This window comes from Spermophilus citellus, assembly GCF_964194105.1.
Source record: "Spermophilus citellus genome assembly, chromosome: 14".
Lineage (NCBI taxonomy): Eukaryota > Metazoa > Chordata > Mammalia > Rodentia > Sciuridae > Spermophilus > Spermophilus citellus.
In genome coordinates this window covers 25,958,670-25,982,021 of record NC_138194.1, presented here as the reverse complement: position 1 = coordinate 25,982,021, position 23,352 = coordinate 25,958,670, and the positions used below count along the sequence as shown (strand labels likewise).

Genomic DNA, 23,352 nt, shown 5'->3' with positions numbered 1-23,352 from the left:
CTATCCAGAGTTCCAAGAACTATGTTGATTATAAGTGGATAAAGAGGGCATCCCTGTCTTGTTCCAGTTTTTAGAGGGAATGCCTTCAGTTTTTCTCCATTTAGAATGATGCTGGCCTGAGGCTTAGCGTAGATAGCCTTTATGATGTTGAGATATGTTCCTGTTTTCCCTAGTTTTTCTAAGATACTTGTATTTAAGATTTTTCTCTTATATTTGAATTTTGGGGTGTACGCTTTCTCCCAAGGAAAAACTAAGCTAGTGAGGGTGGTTCCTCCAGGTGGGGAGGCACAGTCTAACAAACCTAGCCCAGAAGGCTGGGAGACCAAGGGCATCTCTTAATGCTCCCTTCTGCCCTCCACCCAAGTCCCCACACTCCTGTACTTAAGCAGCCCCTGAATCATTTGCTTTTTTAACTAACCATTTTTTGCAAGCATATTCTGCTAACTGAAATCTCTACTAGATACAGTTACTATTTCCAGTTATACAAAACAGTGTGCTAGGGAAGTTGAAGGAGAGAAGATTTCATGGTCAATATAAAAAAACAGAATGTTGGTGGTCTTATATATAAAGATTAAAGCATGAGATTTTTAGCTCCATTGTTGTAGAATTTCACAACTCCCATTTTACTTTATTATTATTTCCTGTTAGAAGTATAAAAGTGAAAAAGAGAACTCAGATTATTCAAAAAGTCATTAGTTGCTTAGTACTTAGGAAAGAGTCACTTTGAATTCAATTCTGTGAGTTCATTTAACTTCAATTGTCAAGATGTTCATTACTTATTTTTGTTTCATATTCATTTTTAACAGATATAATAAAATACTTAAAAAATGCCAACTAAAATGATGCACTGGTCTCTTAATATTTTAAAGTATGGTTATTTTAAATATCCCTTTTTTAAATACAGTAATTATTTTGGTAAATGAAACATTTATGAACTATGTGAATTTCATATTTGTATTTCTCCATGCTAAAATGATTTCTGTTTAATTTTTCTTTATACTTTTAGTTTTATACTGCTATTTGACAAAATATAAGATCATGTATATTTCATTATTTTTTATACTTAAGAGAAAATATTTTGAAGTGTTACTTAGTAAATTAAAAAAATTAGCAGTGTGGCTTTACTGAAGTGAAATTTACCAGTATACACTAAATTTCTATTTGTATTTAAATTCTTTCTGAATTCTTTCAGTATTTTGATTCTGAAATCTATATGATGTCCATCTCTTACTTCCTTTTATTTTTTTTTTTATTTCACAATGATATATTCAACTTCCACTTTTTGAGGGAAATCCCCAAAACATAATCCATCATATTATGTTTCCAAAGACACCAGTGAACTATTTATATTTTGCATCACAGTATGTTAACTGAGTTGGTTCATCAATCCAGAGGTAATTAAAAGAAGCTTGACAGTATGCACAATATTTAAGTAAAATACATTGTTTGTCTTTGGATATCAATTGGAGAAAATTTATATTTTGTAATAGACAGTTTCCCAAATTTTGGATAATGTTGTGTTTTAGTTAATGATTGAATAGTTATTTATTGAGAAAACTTGGACTCTATGAAAACTTAATTATCTTTAAAATTCCTTGGTTGTTCTGCATTCTTGGAGAGTATAATATGGGACTGGTCACTCCATAATATTGTGGTCATTTGGCCAATGTTTGTGTAGGCCTAGTAGGATTTCTCAACTCTCAATCTACTGCTAACTTACTTCTAGCTTTTTTTTGAGCTGTCTTGCAAGCCTTGGTGGCAAGAAGAACTAAGCATAGAAGCTCACATGGATCAGTAAGCTCTTGTTCTAAGAAGGGGGGCGGGGGGCGGGGGGTTGACCCTATGATCTGTACATTTAATGGGCTTTTTTATGTATCTCCTGTAGAAAGGCAGTTTAATAGATTTGTGTTTGCACTGAAGTCCAGTTTTATATGCTTACATCTGGATGGTGTTCAACATTAATGAACATTTACTGAGCATGTTACTAAGACACAGGCCTTATACTATGTACAGGAGATATAAAAATGAGCAAGAACAAGTTTCTGTTCTGTTGAAGATGTTTCCAGGTTAATTAGAGAAACAGCTATAATTCGGTTTTATCATCAAGGTAAATGCCACATGCTATGGCAACATAGGAGCAATGGGTTGCAGAGAGTGTTCACCCAGCACAGAAGGGCAACTGGAGATTTATGGGAAGACTTTTCTGGCATGTGTGTGTGGTGCTAGGAATTGAACCCTGAGCTATGCATGTAAGGCAAGCACTCTACCAACTGAGATACATCCCTAGCCTAAGACTTCTTAACTCCATGTAACTACCACTTCATGATTCAGAGAAAGTTTCTTATTATTCCTCTTTTGATTTTTATTACAATATAGTTGGTTTTTTAACAGCTTGACTATTTTAAGAAAGACCCCTGTTGTTACACAATTAACTTATCATTCATAAAACTTAATCTTAAAGGAGGGAAAAAATCATCTATTAGTTCTGGCCTTATGGGGAAAAAATCATCACCTCTTATAAACCTGATATTATCAAATAACCTTGGCAATGGAATCACTGTTGCATGACAGCAAAGCAACCATTGATAAATAGCAACAACTTATTAGATACCAAATTTATGACATGAGTAATAGGAGAAGCTTGAATTACAGGTCTACTGTTGGATACACTACAGCATGACAGAGCTCTTTAAACAAGAGCATGGTTCACAAAGTTTCTAAGACACAGCCAGAGAGTCTGCTCAAGAATTTTGGGGATTATCCTACAGAATGAACAACAGCTCCGTAGTCTTCACTGCATCAAATTAAATTTATTGTTTTCAGTGACTGTTAACTCTCTTAGAAATCATTAGGCTTTTTTCAAATGGATGTGCATGACTTGGTCTTCCCCCAATATCCTGCCTCTGGTTTACTAAAAATGCAGTGAAAGGAGATACGTACAGGTTGTTTATATATCCTATAGCACACTGTGCACCACGGCTGAGGGCTTTAGGAAGTGAATTGACACTTTTCTGAAATTAAAAAAAAAATTAAAGCAAGAGAATATAGAATTTTACTGTCATGTAACGTGGGGGATGATTACACATTTGTCTGAATGCTTAGCAGAAATGATTTAAGCACTTAGGTTTATCTTGTGAGATGTGTAGTGGGAAGAAAATAAACTCAGTTTCCTAAAGTATAATATTATGTTTTCTTAAAAAAAAAAGTAAGGTTTGTAAATTTCAATGAGGGATATTTTAGATCAGTGTAAGTAAACTTTCTTATCTACTAAAACAGAAAAAATGTCCAGCCCATGTGCTCCTTAACCCACACATAATTGTCTGAATCACTCCTTTGAAATTTAATTACATATTCTCTTGTTAGTTACTGTTGTCTTATGTATTTGCTTTCCATCTCCTTAGATTATGAGTTCTTGACAAATATAGAATATCTCACACTTCTGGTTTTTATTATATTGATCTAATAACAAGTCACATATATCTGTGATTTTTTTAGATTTTAGAATTGAATATATATATAATATATACTGTTAAATATATATCATTAAAGACTGACCATGAATGAATATTCTAATGGAGCATTATGATAAACATATGTCCAAGAAACCTACCATGCTGTCACTAGACTAACATGTTTTTCACCATAAAGCACTGTATGTATTATTGGCTTTCTAAATGAATTATCATGAATTTTGTTCTACCACCTTGCTTAAAATGGAGTCAAGAGCAAACCCACATACTTCAGCCAAGATCACATATCTTCTAGACCTCACCTCACCCTGGCATCCAAAATAGAATCATATGATCAGAACAAAGACTGCAAGAGGAATTATATCCACACTCCCCAAGGCATCTTTGTCTTTGTTAACAAAGGTCAAGGGCAAGCTCCATAATCATCAGCACATCCAGCCTCACTACCAGTCCTTGTCTTCAGCCCACTAGGGCTCACCTCCACATGCCTATGCTGCAAGTTAGGTTCCCCAGGAGACAGACTCTGAGGAAGGAATTTGTGTGCACAATATTTGGGGGGCATGCTCTTGAGAACATTACCTTGGGGTATAAGGGAGGTGGGTCTGGGCAGAGGAAGAAGACCACCTTCAGTACAATGAGTTGTAACACAGTTGAACTGCAATGCAGGATGATTGTAATGTAATTGTGAGGGAAGCTGCAACCTATCCTGCAGAGAGCTCAGTGCTAGATTGCTCTTCAGAGTCGGTCCTACCTTAAGGCAGGGGTGAATATGGGATTCCCCCTGGGGTAATATTTTGGGTTAAATGATTCTCAAGCTGGGGGCAATTCCTAGAAATGGATTCATCCAAGGTCTGTCAGATCCCAGTACCTTCAGCAGGTAGAAAAAGTGAATACACTAGTCCTAAAGAGAGGAAAGGGGAGTAGCATATTATAGTATCTGCTGCATACTCATACCTATTCTCTTCATCCCTGCCAAGTACTTCTGGTTTACTTGGTGGCATGACTCAGATCTTCATCACTGAAGCATCTGAGCCCCTCACCACCATGACCTTCAGATCCTATGGGTAATTAGCTATTGATTTGCTGTCATATTTGGGCCAGAAACATCTAGGAGACATCTTGGTGTGCCATTTGGGTGCCAAATATATCTTTTCCTGTCCCCAGAGTCTAATAAAAGCCCTTGTCAGTATCAGTAACTTTTTCTGAGATAGTGAATTTTTTTTTTGCCTGCTGATATCTCAGCATGAGAAGCCCAAGTGAAAGACAGTCAGAGCTTAAAGTTTAAGAAGACTCTTACAGTGTCCCCTGGCACTGAAGCCTTCTCCCTTCAGAAACCAGGCTCTTTAAACCCACCGAATTTATATTTGGAGGTAGGAAATGTACAAATCTTGCAAGTTGGTCACTGGGAATCATGATAAATGTACTTCAAATTCAACCTTTTAGTTCTTGGATTCATGTATTCAAACTGTTGAGGACAAAGCATTATATAATGGTCTTCCATATTGCCTTCCAGGAAGGCACCTGATCTTGACAGGGTATTTTCTCCAAGCTAGTATTTCAGCCATGTCTTCTAGGGGCCCTTCTATCACTCCATCGTACCAGCAATTTCTGAACTGTCTAGTGCTTTACACTATCCGTGGAGCTTGTGATTGTGTTCCCGTGGTTATTTTCATAAGTAAGTTCCTGGGTCCAATGAGTGGTATGAGGATTTGCTTATAGAGAAAATATTCTAGATGCCCTCACACAGTAGTACTGGCTGAGGTTCTGAAGGCAGGAAAGACAAACTCATACCTGAATATGTCAATTCCAGCCAAATTGAATTGCTGCCCCTTCTAGAATGGTAGAAGTCCAATGGCTGGTTAGTTTCCTCAAGAAATGAAGTTATGTTGGAAGAATCATTATATGTTTCTTTTGTAAGTCAATTAGACATTGGGCTGAGGGAGTAGAATATCAGTCTTAATGGGAGTTTATGCAGTTGGGTCTAACAATGCCTCAATCCCCTACCACTAATGCTACTCCATGGATAACTCTATTGTTCCAGTTCTGGGAAGGCTGAAGACAAGCTAGTCATTCTGTCTGGTTGATGAGTCAGTGCTTTTTCCATGGTGTGTGTGTGTGTGTGTGTGTGTGTGTGTGTGTGTGTGTGTGTGCACATTCTGGCAGGTGTTACCATGCAAGATTAAGACCTCTGCGTTCCATTCTAATTATATAAGTCCAATAACATGCCTGTGCCTCAGGCCTCCTTGTCTCTGACCTTCCAGGTATACCATTCACTCCTTACTCCTGACCGACAAGGAGCTATTCATTTGCACCAGGGATTCATATATTTTCTTACCTTGGCCAATTTTCTTTTCATACAAAGTGGAGAACCATATATGCCCCTTCCCAGCAGCTTTGCCTATCAGGATTTCTTCTGTCTCTGCCTTTCAGAGGACCTATAAGTACTGTCCTACAAATAATTTTCAGATTATACTGGATACAGAGACAACCATTTAGAAACTAAGCTTATACTTTTCCTTCCTGTGTAGCTGGTATGCAGGAGCCCCACAGGTACCTCTCTGTGGCAGTTGAGGATCAGACACTACCACCACAGTCAAGAAGGTCATGGGGACTTGGCTGCCTGCTTACATGGCTTACTTGTTCCCTCTATACTTGTTTCAGTCTGATCTTGGACCTTTAATATTTTGATGGATTTTTTTAAATCTGCTTGACATTATGACGTGAAGGATCTAATAGAATTTGGTTCATGATGGTCAGCTCTGACTTCATGGTGAGGGATTCTGTCTATACTAGGACTGTGTTTCTAGTAGAATTATTCTCTGTTGCAAATGACAGGACTTACTCCAGTACCCTGTAGGTGTTCATTGTGATTCTTCCTCTCAAAGCTAATTATCCATCTCCCTTGTCTCTCAATGCACATATCAGAGAAGCATTCTCAATTGTGGATATTCCAAATTCTGGGGTTGCATATTGCAAACCCCAGAACCTAAAAAGGACAATTTGGCAATGTGCTCCTTGTCAGTTTTAGGAAATGAAAAATGCAGTAATTTGTCCTTTTTTGTAAATGAGCACCTGTTAGATCACTGGGCCCATAAGCACTTCATCAACTGAATTTTGGCTAGATATGTGTTATACCTCTCAAATGCAGATGTCTTGCCAAGGCCTCCAAAATACTGGTCACTTCTTACTTACCTGTTCTCATCAGCATAATTCCATCAACATAAATTACATTTTTAATTTTTCATTTTTGTTCTTTTTTAGTTATACATGACAGTAGAGTATAAGTTGACTTAGCTATATAAACATAGAGTACATCTTATTCTAATTAGGATCCCAGTCTTGTGATTGTACATGATGTAGGGATTCACTGTGGTATATTAACACATGTACACATGAAAGTTTTCAGAATCTCTCCACCTGGTCCCATCCCCTCTCCATTTCTCTCACTCACCTTTATCTAATCTTCTGAACTTCTAGTCTTCCCACCCCCACACTTGTTGTATGTTAACATCCACATCAGAGAACATTTGACCTTCTGCTTTGGGGAATTAGCTTATTTGGCCTAGCATAATAGTCAGCAGATCCATCCATGTTTTGGAAAATTTCGAAGCCAATCTTTTTTATAGCTGAGTAACATTCCATTGTGTATGTATATCATATTTTATTTATCCATTCATCTACATCAACATAAATTATTAATATGATGATGTAAGGCAGGTCTGGATTACACAGGTCCCTTCAGAATGTACATGACAAAGGACAGCAGCAGCATTAACAGAGCAAAAATACAGATTGACGCTCTTTTCCTTATCATTGACATATTAACTGCTCCAGATTCTGCTGCTGGTAGGGATGGAAAAGAACACATGTGCCATGTTAGGAACTTCAAACTATGTACAAGTTGAGTATCCTTTATCCAAAATGAGACCCGAAGTGTTTTTGGAATTTTTTGGATCTTGGAATATTTGCCTATTCTAAGAAATATTTAATGTTGGGGATGGGACCCAAGTCTTAACACAAAATTCATGTGTTTTATAAATAACTTATACAGACAGTCTGAAGGTAATTTTGTACTAATGTTTAGTGTACTTATGTTTTGATTATGACCTGTCACATGAGGTCAGATGTGAAATTTTCCATTTCTAGTGGCATGTTGATCTTCAAAAAGTTTCTGATTTGGTGGCATTTCAGATTTCAGATTTTCCAACTTGGAATGCTTGACCTGTATTCAAGTCCGTGTTAATCTCCTAAGGCAAAGATCTTGTATTTTGGCAAAGCAGCTACAGTTGGGATTATTACTTATTTTGAGTTTGTGGTAGTCCACTTTCAATCTCCTGAGTCACACTGTAGGGTGAATTATATGGAATAATTCACACTGGTGAATTATGTGGAAAAATGATATAGACAATCAACCACACATTCTCTAATTTTTAAGATTGGTAACCGTCTTTACCATATCATGTTTTGGATTTACTTCTTGGGTTATAGGAAGGAAAACATTTTAGAAAATTCCATTCATGGTTCCCACTTAATAAACTCTTATTCCACTAACCAAGAAGCCAATATATTTTTGTTCCAAATATGCATACAGAAACTAGGCATACCACTGAGGCGGGTTTATAGAACCAAGATACCCTCTGGGACAGGGCTCCTTCAGTCCTTTGGTATCATATCAGACAGTATATAACAATTCTTGAAATGCTTGCACACTCTTTTCTATCCAGGGTAATTATTCTCTAAGTACATTGCCATAGATCTTTATGGGAAAGGACTTGGTGGGACAATTGCTAAGTAGACTTGACTTGCTCTTGTAAGGAACTCCCTTGAGGGAAACTGGCTTGTCTTTTAGTCCCTGGGTTCTAAAAATGAAAAGTGCATCAAGCCCAGAGAGTTGGCAAGAGATCATGACATGTTACTGAGTGGGTTCCCTGGCCTGGGTAAGATATCCATTCCAAGGATTCCCAGCTCTCTGCCCACTTTCTGTCCTAGTTTGCAGTGGCAGTTCTGGAAATTCTGCACTAGAGTGAACCATTGCTTTTCTAGGCTTTGAAAAGCCAATCTAGCAGCATGTTAGTACCATCTCCCAGGGTCCTTGACAGAGTGTTAAATCCTGTAACATGAGAGATGGCTTCCACACCGACTTTCCCTTATCCAACTTGATGTTCCATGCCTTTGATCCAGCACCCCTGGGATCCAGCCCATATGTACTCCTTCAGCTCCTGCCATGAATATTAGCTAGATCCTGCAGCTCCTTTGGCATATGGACTGTTTCTACCCTTAGCAAGCCAGATGATGTTGTATGTTGACCTTGGGTTTTGTTCAGAAGGCAAGACAGGGAGATGAAAGCATGTATTATCTTGCAAAATGGAAATTTGGAGAAAAGGACAACTTCTGGGGCTCAGAAGGTCCAGGACACTCTTAGTATTCAATATTTTTGAGTATGTCAACCAAAATATCCCTATCTTGCTTCCATAGGGAGTGAGCATGTATATTTAGCATGTTCCAGAAGGCACATCTGACCTGTAACCTTCCCAAATCTTGAGTCTTTGAGTTCTTCCTTCTCAGCAATGTAAAACACACAGTTTAACCTCTTAACCTAAAAACCTTGCAGTTACCCTTGACTCTGTGTTTTCTCTTACAGCCCCCCTAATCTCTGAATAATTCCAATTCTCTTTATTTTCCAAATATATTCAGAATCTAAGCACTCTTACCACCCCCATGGCTACCACCATAGCCCAAGTCACCTATCAACCTTATCCGGATTATTGTAATAACCCCCTAGTCACTTTCCTTGTTTCTACTCTTGTGACCTACAGCCTGTTCTCAACACAGAAGCCAGGGTCACCCTACTAACATGCAAATCAGTACGTGTCACTCTGTCAAAATAATGCAAAGTCTTCACATCTCACTAAGGGTCAAAGTCCCTAACATGGTCTGTAATTCTCAGCACCATCTGAATCTATTATTTTTCTAGCCTAATGTCCTGTTGTACCCCTACTGACTCGTTGTGCTTGAGCCTCTGTGCTTGTCCTCAAAATTCTGTGCACAGTATTGCCTCAAAAACTTGGCGCTGGCTTTTCCTTCTGCATAAAATTCTGTGCCGCCATCTTTCTGTATGTTTTCTCCCTTATTGCCTTCAGATCTTTACTAAAATTCAATCTTCTTAATGGGGCTTTTCCTTATCACCCTGTCTGCTATGGTTTGGATCTGGTTTGGATCCTCCTCTAAGGTCTATGTGTTAAAGACTTGGTGCTCAGGCAAGTGCTAATTGGAAGTGGTGGAACCTTGAAACAGTGGGGCCTAGTTGAAGGTCTTTGTCATTGTAAATGAAGCAATGAGGTGAAGAGTTTGGACATAGTGCTTCCACAATATATTGCCTTGCCATAGGCCCCAAAACAATGGTCTAACCAGTCATGGACTGAAACCTCCAAAACTATGAGCCAAAATAAACTTTTCCTATTTTTAAGTGGACTATCTCAGGCATTTGGTTACAGTACCTGATGTAAAGCTGACCAATGCACTATCTGAAGTTCTGACCCTTTTTTACCATACATTCCCTGTTGCTCTGTTCTTCTTTATTTTTGTTTTATAGAGCATTTATCTTCAAATTTTCTGTTTCCTTTTTCTGTTTAGAAACTCCAGGAAAAGAGATTTTTTTCAACTTTAATCAATGCTTTTCCTTTATTTGGCACTAAATATGCATGTATTGAATGAATATCTTCTTAAGTATATAAACTGAAAGTACAGAAAGGACTGCCCATATACATTGAATCCTGGGATGGAATGTAAATGAACACTCAGACATGATTTCTTAAAATAATTTACAGATTGGTTAATTATGCCAAATGTAACATGAATATCATTTGAGAACATATGCAAAAGAAACTTTCAACTAAAAAAATCACTTCTTTTCAGTCATGCTTTATTCTTTACTTAGTGCATGAAAGCTCTTTCTATTTCTAGGTCAAAGAAAATGTTCCCCACCAATATCTCAACATAATGGTGTTATCCTATAAGAAAAAAAAATTCATTGTAATTTAAATCAAATAAATTTCATCAATGGGTTTCATTTCTGGCCTCTACAAGTAACATGAGCATTTGGAAAGCTCTTTATGATTGGCTACCATGATAGACTGTGTTCATTCCTTGGATTGTTATATCTGTTTATTAAATCACTGAACACTACAATACAGCTTTTGAAGAACAGTCTTAAATAATAATTAATAAGTCAGAATTTAGGTCCAGACTTGCTGAGTTCCAATATAGACTCCTCCATTAATAGCTGTTTGAAAATTGATAAAACATCCCCCCTAAGCTTCATAGACAAGAAGCCTAACCCCAGAGTTACGAGAATTCAATGAATTGACATATGTAAATAATTCAGAACAGTAGTTCGCACATTGTAAATAGAGACAGCCCTCTTTATCTGTTGGTTCTGCATTCAAGAATTTAAACAATTTAGGATTAAAAATACTTAGAAAATGATTGTATCTGTACCAAACATGTACAGACTATTTTGTATGGCTATTGCCTAAACAATACAGTCTGAAAACTGTTTACATAGCATTTATAATAGGTATTATAAGTAATCTAGAGATGATTTTAAATATATTGAAGAATGTGGGTAGTTTATATGCAAATTATACGTCACTTTATATGAGAGACTTCAGAATGTCAGTATTTGAGAGGGGAGGGTTTCTTGAACCAATCTCCCAGGAATACCAAAGGACAACTATGCTCACTGACTCTTGACTGACTGATCATTAGCTCCACTGGTTTACAAACGTACACTTGAAGTCTGGTCTTTTGACTTTGAATCTGTAAGTACTTATAAGTACTTGAATCAAAGAAACTTGCAATTCACATTATCCCATGCTGCAAATTGACCTGCTAATTGATTTTTCAGTAACTTTTAAAAAATTGTTTTTAGTTGTAGATGGACATGATACCTTTATTTTTATTTATTTTTTAAATTTTATGTATTTATTTATTTATTGTGGCATCGGGGGTTGAACCCAGGGCCTTGTGCATGCTAGGCAAGCACTCTATCAACTGAGCTACATCTCCAGCCCTGATACCTTTATTTTATTGGTTTATTTTTAATGTGGTGCCAGGGATGGAACCCAATGCCTCACGCATGCTAGGCAAGCACTCAACCATTGAGCCACAACCCCCCAACCCTTAAGTAACTTTTTGTTGAAATATAACCCACATGCAGAGAAATACACAAATTATATTTTGCATAGCTTTATGAATTTTTACGAGATGAATATAAACTTTATTAGCATCCCAGGGGGAACCTTCATGATAGCCCCAGTCACACCCTCACTAAAGTAACCAGTCTCCTGACTTTTCCCACAGAGATTAACTGTGCTAGTGTGCTGGTTTTAGACTTTATGCATCTATTCTTCTATTGTTTGGTTTCTTTCACTCAACTGTATGTTTACGGAATTAACTGGTCTTACTCAATTGCCTTTTCCTCATGGCTGAGAATGGTTGTAATATTTCACCACGTTCTACCCATTTTACAGTCAAAGGACTAAGTCATAGTTCCCATTTTGGACATTGTGTTTCTGTGACCATTTTTGTGACACACCTTTTGCTGTATATAAATATTTCTCAGGCGTACACTTAGGAGTGAATTTCTGGGTCGTTGGTTACATATATACTCAGCAAAGCATTTTTTCCAAAGCCACTGTAACAGCTTACCTACACAGGCAGTGTGTGAGAATTCCAGGTGCTCTAAGTCCTTATGGACATTAGATGTTGTCAGCCTCTTTATTTAGCCATCCTGGTGGGTATGAAGGGTACCTGATCGTATAGAGACAAAAGAAACAGAACACCTCTTCATTTGGCCAATGTCCTGTTGTGAGGGTGAATGCTCAAGTCTTTTACCTTAAAAAAGTTGGTGGCCTGCCTTTTTCTTTCTTGGGGAGAATTATTTACACATTCTGAAATATATACCATCATTTTCGATCTATGTATTACAGTGACCTTCTCCCATCCAGCGGCTTGCTTTTTCACTCTTAACGGTATTTTAGAAATGGTTTTGAAGAGTGTACACATGTAAAATGGAGTACACTTAGGAAGAACAGAGCTTAAGGAAACATCACCAACCTGAACATGCTTGTGTAGACTGACCAAGAAACAGAACATTGATAGGAAGCGCACTATACTGGTTGGTACCTTCTGATACACAAACATTTTTAAGTTTAATGTGTTCTGATGAATAAGTCTTTACCTTTAAATTTGTGATTTTCTTATAAATGTGACAAATCTTTGCCCAAGGCCATGAAGATATGGCCTTACATTTTCTTCTAAAATCTTTATTACATTTTTTTTTCTAAAATCTTTAACAGTGTTAAGTCCATAATTCTTCTGGAATTATTTATCAAACAATCTTTATCCACAGGTGATATCTTCATTGAGCTCCATACGTACTGCTTTTTCCTCAGTGAAGAACATTCAACTTTTTGCTTTATTAAAGGAGGTGCTTTACAACTTCTGTTTGGCTTCTTCATATTGCCAGCACCACTGCCTTTTGTTTCAGGATCTTTATTAAGTAAAATAGGTTACTTGAAAACAAGCACTGTGATACTGCTATAGTTGATCTTATATCCAAGATGCCTACCAATTGACAAGTGGGGGGGGTGGAGCTTTATATAGCATGGATCTTCTGGACAAAGGGATTCACATCCTAGGCAAGACAGAGCAGGATGGTGGCAGATTTCACCATTTTACTCAGAATGGCAAACAATTATAAATTTATGAACTGTTTATTTCTGGAATTTTTTGTTTAATATTTTTGGATCCTAGTTGACTATGGGTAATGAACTAGGGGAAGAAAAGAACTAATGAAGGAAGACAGCTGTATATACTGTGAGTTACAAGTCAAAACACTATTTTCAGATGGACCTAGCACCATTCACCAAAGAAACAACCCTTTCCTCAGTGGACACCTTTGTCATAAATTAACCATACATGTGTAGGTCTATTTCTAGACCCAATAGATGGGACATTTATTCTGTCCCATCAGTCTATTTGTTTATGCTTGCCTTAATACCACCCTATCTTGAATATTATAATTTTATGATAAGCTTTTACATCCAAGACTGGCAGTTTTCCAACTTTGTTTGTTCTTCTTCAAGATTGTCTCTACTGTTCTTGCTTTTAGTAATTTCCACAGAAATTGTAGAATTGTTAATTTCTTTGTTTAAAATGCTCTTAGGGTTTTGATAGGTATTACACTGAATCTAACATAAATTTGGCGAGAACGGAAATCCTGCTCTACTGAGTAATTTATTCTATGTACATCTTCATTTATTTAGATCTTTAATTTTCTCTGCTTTGTATGGGTTTTATACTTCTTTTGTAAGACTTACCCCAAGGATTTCATATTTCTATGCTATTTAAATGGTTTTTATTTTTAATTTTTATTTTCTAATTGTTACAGGTTTAGGGAAGTACAATTAATTTTTAAATAGTAACCTTATTAGATTTATTTCCTTACTATAAGATTTTATCTGTAAATTCTTTTGGATTTCCCTCAAACACAGTCATGTCTCTGCAAAATAATAACTTTTTCCCTTTTCAGTCATCATACCTTTTTCTCTTCCTGTGAGCCTTTTTATTCTTGACTCAAATTCATACTTTTTAGCCCCTTTTGACGAGTCTGTGATATTCTGCTTTATTCAAAGAAATCAGTAGAAATTTCTGCAATGAGTTTTCCATGAAAATGTTGGAACATAAATGATTTCCTTAGACTTAGGGTTTTATAATCTCCATTTCTTTTTCTGTATAATTCTTTGATTGAGGGGCTCAGGCTAAATCCATTGGTGGACCTACTCTTTTTAAATTGGTTCCTTATCTTGTGATAACTTGCACTGAGACTATATTACCAGAAAAGCTGGAAGACTGCTTATTGGATAGAATTTAGGAATCTGCAGGTCTCTTATTTGTTGTTGATGTTGTTGTTGTTGTTTCTGAAATCTGAAAGTTCAATGAATTTGTCCTAAACATGATTCCAGAACTGAATCTGGGTCTATAAATACAGATTCTTTTTAATTCTATATTTTAATAATATTAAAACATGAAATATGGTGTTGAAGGTATTTGGTGCACTGATAAAGTTCCCTGTTGGGGGGCGGGCAGTGTCTGGATGTTTAAAGCAACAGTTTGATTGAATAGAACAATAAATGCAGAGCTGAATGTATTTTTTTTCTCTCTTTCTTTCTCATCTACTAGAAAAATATAGATAATAGAGCTCATTTATTTCCTTAACATTTCAGAGCTCCGCAGATGGGAAAACAACCCAGTGGAAATGATTTCTGGCAACCTTGAGAAGATATGTTAGCATTTTGTGGCATTTCTCTCAGTGACATGTAAAGCATGGCTTTCCCTCATTGCAGTGTCACAGTGAAGTGTCACAATAAAGCCAAAATAGTGTGCCCTCAGGGAAAACTCAGAAAAGGGACCATTTTCCATGCACACACAAAGGGTAATATTTATTATGAAGCCTTTCATTTTAGCTCCAAATGCTGCCTGGGCTGTGAGTACTTTGCAAAGGAGAAATGTACAGAATGTGAGATTTAATGCACATGCTATGTGTAAATCTGATGTAATTTATGTAAATATAAATAATATGTAAAAAGGTATAATGCACTTAGAGACATACATGCAATCATACTCTTCAGTGGGCCAGGTGAAGCTGCAGAGCAACAGCATGAGGCAGTGTTGATGGAGTCCAGGGAGCACTGGGCCGGGATTCAGATGACTCCATCTTTACCTCTTTTTTTGTCACTGTCAACACAGATACTATTGCCTTTATCCTCAAACACGTGATATAGAAATTATCGTCTCCATTCACTAGAGGAGAAATTTGATGTTCAAACAGATTCAACTGATGTTGCAGATTACATGGGTTAGGATTATTGAAGATATTTCAGATGTTCTTAGTATCAAATACCATGATTCATTTTAAGCCAAACTTGTACTTTTAATAAAACCTTACCTATTCCTTCATCTTACATTTGCACAATTATTATTCTGACATAAATATTGAGCCCAGTTTTTATTTCCATTAAAAATCATCTTGCTAAGTATGAGGTGCACATGATTGATTAAGGCAGGAGGATAGCAAATTTGAAGCCAGTCTCAACAACTTATTGAAACCCTATCTCAAAATGAAAAGCAAAAATGACCAGAGATCTAGCTCAGTAGTAAAGTACCCCGGAGTTCAATTTCCAGTATCCTTGTCTCCCAAAAATCATCTCATCAGGGTCAGCTACTTTTTCCATCCATTTAAGGAATTGTTGTTTTTTGTTTTTTTCCTTTTATTGATGCACTGTAAATATACATAAGAGTGGGATTTGTTGTTACATATTTGTATTCACACACATTACTACTGTAAGGGGATAATTTCTTTCTTTTTATTTATGTATTTATTTTTTACTGGGGGTGGGGGACTGAGCCCGGGACACTTTACCACTGAACTGCATCCACGGTCCTTTTTATGTTGAGACAGGAACCAGATAAGCTGCTGAAGGTCTTGCTAACATGCTGAGACTGGCTTTGAACTTGACCATATTCCTCTGCCTCTCAAGTTGCAGGGATTACAGGTGTGCCCTACTGCACCCAGCTAAGGGGATTCTTAATTCGTTTTGCAATATGTTTTTTCATTGCTGCAACTCAATATAATCTTCAGATTGTGTAATTGTCTTGTATTTCTACACCCAAATCAGTGGGCAAGGCCTTGAGGTGAGCGCTTTCCTTCTCATTAGACAGGTCACTGTTTTATCCAGGTTCTAATTCAATGAATTCTCAAATGCATGCAGAATTTGCCCAAAATCCCAATTAAGCAGCATTAGAGAGGCAACATCAGTTTTGGAGACCAGTAGACTTGGGTTCAAATATCAGCTTCATCATTACTAAGTTATTTGATGATGGAAATAATATGTATCCTTATAAGTAATTTTCACAACATGTGAATATTATCATCTATTATTACCTTGCAAGGATCAGGTAGTCCAATCATTAAAGAAAGAAATGATATTTTCTCCTGACTGACCAGTCCTTCTTAACCATCCCCACTATGCCTCTCTCATGAATGAATGCTTCCTGATGCCAACAAATCTCCTCCTCCCCTCCTCACCCTACTCCTCCTCCTTCTTCATTGTCTTAAATTTTATTGTGGTAAGAACATTTAACATCATATCTACCCTGTTAACATGTTTTAAGTGTGTAATACACATTGTTGTTACCATCCGTATGATGTTACACAGCATATCTATAGAATTTATTCATCTTGTTTGATTGAAATTTTATGCCTATTGATTCTCCTCATTTCCCCCTTCGCTCAGCCTCTAGCAACCACTATTTCATTCTTTGATTCTATGAATTTGACTATTTTGTATTCCTCATATAAGTGGAAATATGGATTTTTTTCTTCTGTGTCTAGCTTATTTCACTGAATTTCTTATTAAATTTTCATGTACGTAAAAAAACTTTTCTTCTGGATGAGTAACCTTACCTTATCTCTGCCCCTTCTCCTTAAAAAGCGAGTCTCTGTTGACCAGAAAGGCAGGTGTGGGGTAGTTCTGTTTGTTCCCACTCTCCACTGTAACTATGTGGTGGAGACCCCCATGTTTTCCTTCACAGGTCAGCAGACTCAGTCATGCCCATCTCTATTCTCTGCCAAGTAGTCTTACATAGTATTTTTGGCTCTCATAGTTATCTGGTTATATCCTCTTTTGCTCCATCTTCAAGAGCACTTAAATTCTAGTCACTTTAAATTGGGGTTTGAGATATTTTGTGAAAGCACATTAGTTTATTTAGGGAACTCACTCATTTCTTCCTATCAGAATAATTTTTAATTTTCCAATTTTTCATCTTTTTTGAAAGATTTCTGACTCTTGAATTATCTCTGCTTCCAGCATCATTTTCTTTTTTTTTTCTGAGAAACAATGACATTTTTCCTTCCCTTAGATGTTTTTGCATCTGTTCTTCTATATTCAAGAATTCATATGCAACCATAACCAAATTGTTTTCATGAACAAACCATCATTTTGCACTGACATTAATGCAAGATCAGTTTAAGGTCTTTGACTGGTTAGTAATATTGCTGAGAATTCAATCATCTTTTAGAGATGGAGTTAGTAATATTACCCTGAGTCCAAGATTCTTTCCTCTGGATCTTTTCATCTAAAGCTTCTGCATTTTTCTTTGGAAAACATTTAATAAATATCTCTCATAGACTTACTGTTGGCTAAACTCTCTAGTCTTCAAGGATCTTGCCAAGAAAATGTTTGTCTTAACTTCATACATAGAGTGGTCTGCATTTCCTAGCTATATGTAGGAAATCTGTGTTGAAAGGGCCACCCCCTCAGGAGCATTTCCAAATAAAACCATGTGAGAACAGAAATAAGGATAAACTGTTGTCCATTTTTGTGAAATCCTATCTTATTTCTCTTCTTTTTATTTGTTTGTTCTGTATGCCAAATGGATGAGAATCAAAAGGCAGAATGTTATGTAGCATCTTTTCACTTTGTGTGTGTGTATGGGGGTGGGGGGGAAAGACTGGGAATGGATTGATTGATTAAATGTTCATAGCTTGTCCCCTCGTTCAATGGCCCCTTCATTCAAGTCCTTGCCCAAGACCTGTGGCATCTCCAGTCCAGGCCACAACTGTGGAAGAGATAAGCAGTTTCAGTGGCAAATAACTATTTGAAAAACCTTGTGATTTATCCATACTGGATGCATATTTTGTATCTGGTAGTATATTTTTCACATTAGCTGTTTCTTAGGATTAGCAAACCAGTGCAAATCTTGTTTCATCCCTCTCTGGGTATTTAGTGTCGCGCCAAGCAAAGCACAGATTAACATATGCTTACTTAGGATTAAGGATGATTTTTAAAAAAAAAAAATCTTCTGATAGACAGTAAAATAGAATACACACAGTTCAAGGGATTCCACGGATGGGCTGTTTATGCAGTGCCAATAGCTAACCCTAAACCTCCAGTCCCAACTTTCCAAAAGCTTTGGGTAAAGCCAAATTCCAAATACCAGCAAATGCTCTTTTACCATGTTCTTAATTTGCCCCACTCACTACAGTGTTGCATATGATTGCTCCATGGCGAAGAAGAGAAGGGCAGAAGAGCAGGCTTTGGGTGTCCCAGTCAACAAAAGGAAATCCCTGCTAATGAAGCCCCGACACTACAGCCCAAACATGGACTGCAAAGGGGACCGAGACGACAGGACCGAGGATGATGGCCTCTCTGAAACAAACGACCGCGCTGCTGCAGGTAGCGAGGGACAGTGGCCCTGATTTTATCTACTCCTTGGTGTCAAAGATTCAGTCTTAATTTATGTAGAAATTATGGTTGGTATGGTGTAGAAGTATCCTTAGCATTTGGAAGAAAAACCAAACATTGATTTCATTCACTACTCACCGCTTGAGGATCCATTTTTTAATTAGTATCTATAGGGAGGGTTTGTAGATAAACAGCATAGTCCTTGCCCTAAGTTCCTTCAAAAGCACTGGACTGGGCTATGACACTTTTTGAGGAAAATAAAAGCCTTAAAGGTGAAGAGTATTTTATGTATGTAATATTGTAAGTATCTAATTGCTGAAAGACTCCTTCAAATTACAGGGCTTATTTAAGCCTTAAAATACCTTTCAATGCTCAAATTCTCTATAATGTTCATTGTTGATTATCATTAATGATTATTGTGTGTGTATGTATATACACACACATATATATAGCTGAACATTTATTTTTACTTATTTATCAACATATATAGTCACATATAGTATTATTTAGAGGCCAAAATATAATTGGTTGTTGGCAACAACAACATAGACCAAGGCAGGTGGTTTGTGACCTTAATATTTTTCATATTTTTGAATAAATATTTATAGCAATAGACTGTAGAAATAACCTGAAGTTATCTCCTAGAAGCTCCTTCAGTAGGAAAATTATATAGAAAATGTATCACCGTGCCCATTATTTCCAAAATAAATCATTTAAATTTACCTTTAGGTACACATCATAATTCATGAATTTGATTCTTAACTCTCCTTAAACACCCTTTGCATGCTAAGTGAAATGTGATTATTTTGACGCTTTAGAATTTCTTTCTCCCCAGTTCATAGCTATTCTCACTGGTCTCGTGAGCTCACATGCCTGTAGGAGTTGGAAAATCACGGATGGCTTTGTGCATGAGACTGAAACTGAGGACATGCAGAAGTCTCAAAAAATTATGAAAAAGCAAATTCAGAGCTAAGGCTTAACTTAGTAAGAGATGAAATGAGGTATATGCATGTTCTAATAATTCTGAACATGACTTTTATGGAATCAAAATATACTAAATAATTCTTTATTTGAAAAGAAATTATTATACAAACAAAAGGGCTTAATTTCTTAGATCATAATTATTTATTATAAATAGAGTTATAGGTATTAATTTAAAAGATATAAAAGTATATTGACTGAACACAAATCTCAGGTCAGATTTATCCTATCTTGACTATCTTAGCTTAGAAGCAGTTGAAGATGCTGTGTTTAAAACAAAGTTGATTCTGGTGCAGTAAATCGTCTAGCTTTTCTGTATTTGGTAGATGGTATATATGTATGTATGTATATATGTATTTACTGGATACTGAGGACTGAACACAGGATCACTGTAACACTGAGCTACATCCCCAGCCCTTTTTACATTTTAAGACAGGACTTCACTAAATTTCTGGTTGATCCTCCTGCCTCAACCTTCCAAGTTTCTGGGATTGCAAATGTCCAATATAGTTTAAAGACTCAGGGCTCATCTATAAATTATAATCATTCTCCACATTTTTTAAATTTCCTTGAGATGGTCAGTTTTACTTGTTGATTCATGAAAATTACAGGTTGGGTCTAGTTTTAGGGAAAGTCATTGAATCACTGCAAATAGAGTTGAGGTTCAACTCACCTAGCTGGCGAAATATTAGTCAAATATTAGCCAAATATTTAAGAAAATGAGTCTGATTTTGCATCAAATACCCTTAATAAGTCAATGAGGCCAAAGACTGTGTCTAGCTTGCTGTCTTCTCACCTTCTACTATAGCTATTGATCATCATAGATGCTTAACATTAGCCAAGTGAATATATTGCTCAAATGTATTTAGTTAAGCATTCAGTTATATGCACTGCAGAATGTCTATCTGCAGGTTTACAAATGCTAAGTATTTTGATTTTTAGTATTAAAACTACTTCTGATGATAATGAATATACTGAAATTGCAGCATTAGTGACCATTATTTTTTAGTTTTTCATATATTCCAGGCATACAAATTATATCACTTAATCCATACTACAGTGCCACAAAGATATATAATTATGGTCACAGTTTTACAGACGAGATCATTGGGAATCAAAGAGATTCAATGCTGAAGGTAACACAGCTTATATATATTAGAAATAAAATAATTAGGAAACCATTGGAAGGACAAGCAAAATAATTATTTTCCAGTTAACCATGCTCTGTAATCCAATGCTCCCTTTCCTCTGATACCTTCAGAATGCTGACAGGCAAAGTTTGACAATGTCAAATCATTAAGTCTCAATTTCTAGAAATGGCAGGTCATAGTTGTTCCTATCCCTGGTAAACAGAGCAAAGATTCTAAGTTGCTTCAACCCTCTTCAACCCTCTGCACAAGTTACCCCTACCCGCCAGAAGGAACCAGAGCTAAGCTAGTGCCCAACCTAGCAGAAGTGCTTTCCATCTAGCTTCTCATTTACTCTGGGTACTCCAGTATCTTTGCCTGGCCAGATGTGTGCCAAATTTTATCCTCAGCTGGGACATTCATAATGAGGGTATACAATGCTCATGAAGGCTAAGGTCATTTATAAACATCTTCTTCCATCTTATGACACAAACTACATTTCATATTATCAACTAGCTGTCTCAAAGAAATGCCGGTGGGCATTTAAAGGGACAGAAAAGAGTGTGGACAAAGCCATACAAATATCCCTTCTTCACTGGGAATTTAAGCTTGCAAGCGCTATCCAGAAGCAGGACAAGAACACTTTCCCAATGCAGACAGGGAGAATGAGAATCAGCTCAAAGTGGAATTAACCAAGAAAGTGCATAGAGTTCCCAGCAACGTGACCAAATGCTCAATGATTTGAGGAAATCTAGCCTACTCATAGAAGTTTTAGGGGTTGGAATGATACTTTTAACAGATAACCTCTCAATGAATAGCAAATAAGGAATAAATCACTGCAGTTTCAGAATTTTGAATGATGAATTAATTTTTCTGGAGCTTTTTATTCCTGGTAAAATTTGGAACTTCAAAAGGCCTTGAAAACTTAAGTTGCCTATAAAAGTAAACTTGATAGTTAAAGAAACAGAACTGAAATACAGTGATAATAATATCCCATTACACAGAAGAAGTCTATTCAAAACATGTTGTGATTTTCAGAGGATTTTTTAAGTTGTTTTCAAAGCAGAATAGCCAATGTGTATGTAAGAATTCATCAGTGTATTGCTATAGGATTACCAAAGTATAGACCTTGGTTTAATGTAAACAAACAGGTGTGAACTTCTATATATGTGGAAAAAGCATTTTTAAAAATCTGTATACAAGGAAAGCCTCCCAGTCCCACTTCCTTCCTCCCCCATACTTTGAGATGCACACAGAACAGAGAAAGGCCTGCACTGTTCACAGTGACCCAACTACTTGGCTGTGTCCCCAAGGACACAGGAATTTTCCCACCTATCATGTTTATAGTACTAGCAAAGTCAAGGTTGGTTTGCTCGTTAGTTTTAGTGCTGTTGTGTTATTTGTTTTGTGTGTTTTTTATCTGTAGGATACAGATTATCTTTTTCCATATTGCATATTAACAATGGTATTTCTAGTTCCTTTGTGTAAATTCACTCTTTTTTAAAATTTTTTTCCACATTTTTATTGGTACATTATAGTTGTATATAATGATGGGATGTTGCTACATATTTATACATGCACACAATATAATAATATAATTTGGATAAATTCACTCTTGAAAATATTCAAACTTAGGAAAAGAATTGGCTGTGAGTAATGTTAGCAGTTTTTCCTGGGAGTGGCTGTGTTTGGTAAACATCAGTCATGGCACTGGTATTCTTAGGCTTTAGGTTGTAGAGTAGCATGTCATAGAGGTGAGGACATAGAGTTGAAGCCAGGTGGCCATAAGTCTAGGGCCCAACCCTCTGCTGAGTAGCTATGTGGTTTTGAGCAAGCCCTTAGCTCCCTAGAACTGTGGCTTCCCATCTATAAAATGGTCTAGAAAGGACTTTTCTCATAGTTATTGTGAAGATTAATTGAAATAACAAATGGAATACCTTGCCAGGGACATATCAATTTATTGTCCTAAAAAGGGTCATTGAGTCATCCAGTTATTGGGTCATTGAACCATCCTTAGTTTGAAGATGAGGAGCCTGTACTCGGGAGACCAAGGACCTGATCAGCGTCATACAAGTGAGCAGCACTGGGCTAGCAACTTGAACCCAGGCTCTGGACTTCACACTCCATGGATTTGTGCATGATGCATTGGCTGCGGGTTTTCAAAGGCAACTGCTGAACCATTCCAGAGTCTGTGTAGGTGGTGAATCCACTAAACCTTCTCATCCTGTGGACCTTGACTTCCTTAGGCATTAGTTTTCCTGGTCATTCTAAAAGAAGAACAGTCCCACCCTTCCACATGCCCTCTGCCGTTACTACTGGTTTTTAAAAATAATATCCAGGAAGGGGAAGAAGAGCCATCATTTACAGAATGCCTGTTAGCTGTTCCCATGTGACCTCACAGAGTGCACACAGGGTGACACTGCTGTCCTCGGGGTTTGAATAGAGACAGCAGGCTTAGATGAGCTG

The 23,352-nt window shown here is 36.8% G+C and overlaps 1 protein-coding gene across 1 annotated transcript in view; it reads left to right on the top strand.

Annotated features, from left to right (window-relative positions):
- Nucleotides 1-23,352, top strand: part of ST18 (ST18 C2H2C-type zinc finger transcription factor) — a 105,816-nt gene that overhangs the window by 26,020 nt on the left and 56,444 nt on the right. Inside the window, exon 4 of the mRNA XM_081266230.1 lies at nucleotides 18,579-18,769. Within this exon, the coding sequence (XP_081122356.1) occupies nucleotides 18,579-18,769 (191 nt within the window). The remainder of the gene's footprint in view (nucleotides 1-18,578; nucleotides 18,770-23,352) is intronic.